Source organism: Frankliniella occidentalis, unplaced genomic scaffold, assembly GCF_000697945.3.
Source record: "Frankliniella occidentalis isolate FOCC.00 unplaced genomic scaffold, Focc_3.1 Scaffold13, whole genome shotgun sequence".
Lineage (NCBI taxonomy): Eukaryota > Metazoa > Arthropoda > Insecta > Thysanoptera > Thripidae > Frankliniella > Frankliniella occidentalis.
The window spans coordinates 2871686-2875483 of record NW_026267143.1 but is presented as its reverse complement, the minus strand read 5'-3'; the positions used below and the strand labels follow the sequence as shown (position 1 = coordinate 2875483).

The following is a 3798-nucleotide window of genomic DNA, read 5'->3' as shown; positions in this document are numbered from 1 at the left end:
CCCGCCCCGGCCGCAAGAAGCGGCACCTGTCGCTGGCTGGAGCAGTGGAAAGCGAGAGAGGATGACCTTCGGGAGAAATGGAGAGGGACGGGGCGAGGAAGGTGTCTGGACGGCCGGGATACGGAAGGGGGGGAAGGGGGGCTGTCCAGAGCGGGGATATTTCGATGATGACGCGTTCATGATTTTATGATTTCATCCCGAGGAAAGCGCAAGCGTCAACAACAATAACAAAAACGCTGTGGCCGCCGGTCATCACCGTATCTTACGTGCATGGCACCGGGAAGAGCCGGGCGAGCACGGCCGTACCGCAGCGGTGACGGCCGTCTGATGGCAAATGGCGAGTAGGTGCGTGCGGTCGGCGGGGGGCAGGGCGCGGCAGGGCGGGGCAGGGCGGGGCAGGGCGGTGGGGAGGGGGGATATTTAGTCATTCATGAGCAACCTGTGACTTTGTATGAGTACCCAGTGGCTGCCACCCCCTGCTTGCTCACTTCATCCGCACACACTATGAATTAGCTCCAAATCAGACTGACTTTCTCTTCCTTGTTTTTGGTAAAATTTTGAATTTCTACCAGAATTAGAAAAGTGGGTATTAGGAATTGATAAATCGCCCTCTAAACGGTCAGAGATAGAGCAAATCGGGCGAAATTCCGGTCCAAAGGGTTCTACTGTGACGAGGTAGCGATATGAAAGATGTACAAAAATATTTTTCAAAATAAATTTTCTTGGCTTTGTGTTTTTGATTTTGTTTGACACGTCAATTTTTGAGCTAGAGGGCTCAAAATCTATACAGTTCTTGCTTTTTATGATTCAACGTTTCAGTAAAAATTTCACGTACCTAGCTTCAAGCGTTCTCGAGTTATCGTGATGACAGACAAACGTACACACAGACACACAGACACACAGACGCGAAACTTTGTGATCAATAGAGTAATAGGCTTCGCTAATCGCTCAGCCAATTAACGTGAAATTTATAGTAAGTTTAGAACACATTTTCTGAAAAGTAAATTGCAATATACCAGGCGGGCGGGTTGCCTACTCGCCCGGCCCGTAAGCAGGGGCGTATTAAGGGGGGGCGGAGAGGGGGGGCGGTGTATCGAAAATTGCGTACATACAGGGGTTTTGTAGGTCAAATTGCCTACCTTTAGGCGGCTATCTAATGGACCACAGGGGGGGCGATCGCCCCCACCGCCCTCCCCCTTAATACGCGCCTGCCCGTAAGGCGCCGTGGACAGGAGCGATAGGCAAGCCCACCCGCACTCTTGCGTGCGGAACAGTCTAACTACTGAGGTGTGCGGGGTTAATCAGCCACCTGGTATGTTGTAAATTTACAGGCTTATTTTTCACAGTGAGGGTGGAACTTCAATGAAGCAATCCATGCTACCCCTCATCCGTCATCCATTACTTTCGATTTCGTGTATTTATAAAATGATTACATACACCTTATGATTGTATTTTGCGAAAACACAAGTGATGGGTGACGGGTGATGGGTAGCGTAGATTTGCTCTATTGGAGTCTGGCTTCGTGCACTACTTGTTGATGCAGGGATGCACTTGTTGCTGTAAATCCAATACGAGTCTTCCTTGGTCTCAACATCTGTGACATTACCGCAGTCACTCACCGAAAGAGTCCTCATCGTAATGGTGTAGGACTGCCTCGGTTGCTCGGAAAAACACTTAACACTATCACTCGCACTTTGTTGCACTCCACGACCGAACTGGCGTCACTCACGGCTGCGGGCAGACTCATCGCGAGTGTTCGTCCACTTCCTCTTTTAAAGGCACGCCCCTCCCCACTGCTCCCGCACCGCCCCACTCGCCGCGCTCCGGACTTGCGGCTGGCTCGGAGCCCCTGCCGGCCCCTACCGGCTTGCACCCCCACTCCCAGGCCTTTCCGAATGTCCTCCTAAAGCCCGGCTACAGGCGGGGCGGAAAGACATAGGCGCGCGCTGGAGCCGACAGAACGAGGGGTACCCCACTTCGTCCAATCAGTGTACGGTCTAAAAACTAATCATATTCCAATCACATACCAATCATTTTCCAATCACCCCGACCATTTTCAAAATTCAATCAAAATTTATCAAAAACAAAATGTTTACTGGCATTTTCCTGTTAATTTCCTCTCATTTTGAATCGTTTTAATACTCAGCTGAAAATGCTCCGTTGGTGTTTTGGAATACGTAGTACGCGAAAATTCCAAGAAAAGTCGTAAATTTAGTTGTAGTTGTAGGAATTACACTGTAAAGCGTCAGAACGAAACGAATTTAGACTGTAGCTGAAGAGAACGATCGAATATCAAAGTCAAATTATTAGGGCCTAGACACCTTTTAATGGCGCAAAACGTCCAAAACAAGTCTAATTCTTCGTCCCTCATTGCGCGGGGGAGATTTTTCGCGTATTTTTCACTGAAATGGTTAAGTTGGGCTAAATCAATTTTTCCAATTTTCCCAATTTTTCCGACCCCTAAGATCACTGATAAACTAAGTGTTCATCTTCTCAACACTTGTAAGTGTGCAACTACAAGTTGGATACTTGCTAGTGTGCAACTCCCTAGTCGTACACTTGTAAGTGTTAAACTCGGTAGTTGTGCACTTGCAAGTGTGCAACTCCTCGGTTGAACACTTCCTTAGATTGGACGCTTACTGTGTAGGAAGTGCGCAACCGAGGAGTTGCACACTTGCAAGTATTCAACTTGCAGTTGCTCACTTGCAAGTATTCAACTTGCAGTTGCTCACTTGCAAGTATTTAACTTGCAGTTGCACACTTACAAGTGTTGAGCAGTTGAACACTTGGTTTATCAGTGATTTTTTCCCGAAAAAAAGCGGATTTCTTTCCAATTTTTCCGAACAAAATCCGACCTGGCGAACCCTAGTGGAATTTTTTTCTCGGTTCGGTATGTCAAGAAACCGCTGAAAAGCGTTGTCTGCAGTCTGTAGGTCGAACCGTTCAGTATACTGAACTATAGTTAGACTTTTGTACCTTGTTTGCAGGGTCTGACTAAAACCACTTCTTTCGAATTCAATTTGGTCCTAAAACGTTCGCATACGGTTTTTTTTTAAATCAGAAAGGACTAAGGAACATTTTCTAGTCACCATATGTTCAATTTCATGTCTTAGATGATTTTTAACATTTTGGTTTATTTTAGACTTTTTAAAAGTTCAAAAATTTTGAAGGTTATGGCTGATTTATTTTTTTGCATATAGAATTCAAATGAAATGTTTATTTATGTTCAATAGAAAGTGTAGAGAGGGCAATTCAAAGTAGATCTCCACGAATCTTCAACATCATAGGTCAAAACCAAATGCGCAAGGAATGTTTGGAACATTGGAAAACATAATTCTGAAGTAAACCGCAAAAACTAATTATCTCAGCCTCATATTGGTTTCTTAGTGTGAACTGAATTTATTAATGATGCCATGGTAGCAAGTGTGTGAAATTTATTTTGAGGGGTACAGCAGTATTCAGAGGTGCAAGATTGAACATTACATACATAACGTCCGGTCCGGTATTGTAACCAAAACCGCCATTTTCCAGTATAGCCTCCCCTCAAAAGTGTAGCCTGTTACTACAGTTGAAAGTGTGATACATGTGTGGTGCTACAATTGGAAGTGTGATACATGTATGGTACTACAGTTTTAACTGTAATACTCATGGTATTGCACTTATAACTGTTGGACTGTATCACACACTGGAAAAACAAAGGTGCTATATAGCACCCTTTTTAGGGTGCTATTGAATTTTTGTGCCTTTGTAGAGGCACGATTTGTGCCAAAAATAACACTTTGGGAGGCACCATTTCAC

At 45.2% G+C, this 3798-nt stretch overlaps 1 protein-coding gene across 1 annotated transcript in view; it reads right to left on the bottom strand.

Annotated features, from left to right (window-relative positions):
* LOC113207194 (hornerin-like) overlaps positions 1–1747 on the bottom strand; it is a 29734-nt gene extending 27987 nt beyond the window's left edge. The window contains exon 1 of the mRNA XM_052263671.1: positions 1620–1747. Coding sequence (XP_052119631.1) covers positions 1620–1634 — 15 coding nt within the window. The 5' untranslated portion in view covers positions 1635–1747. The remainder of the gene's footprint in view (positions 1–1619) is intronic.
* Positions 1748–3798: the final 2051 nt, after the last annotated feature.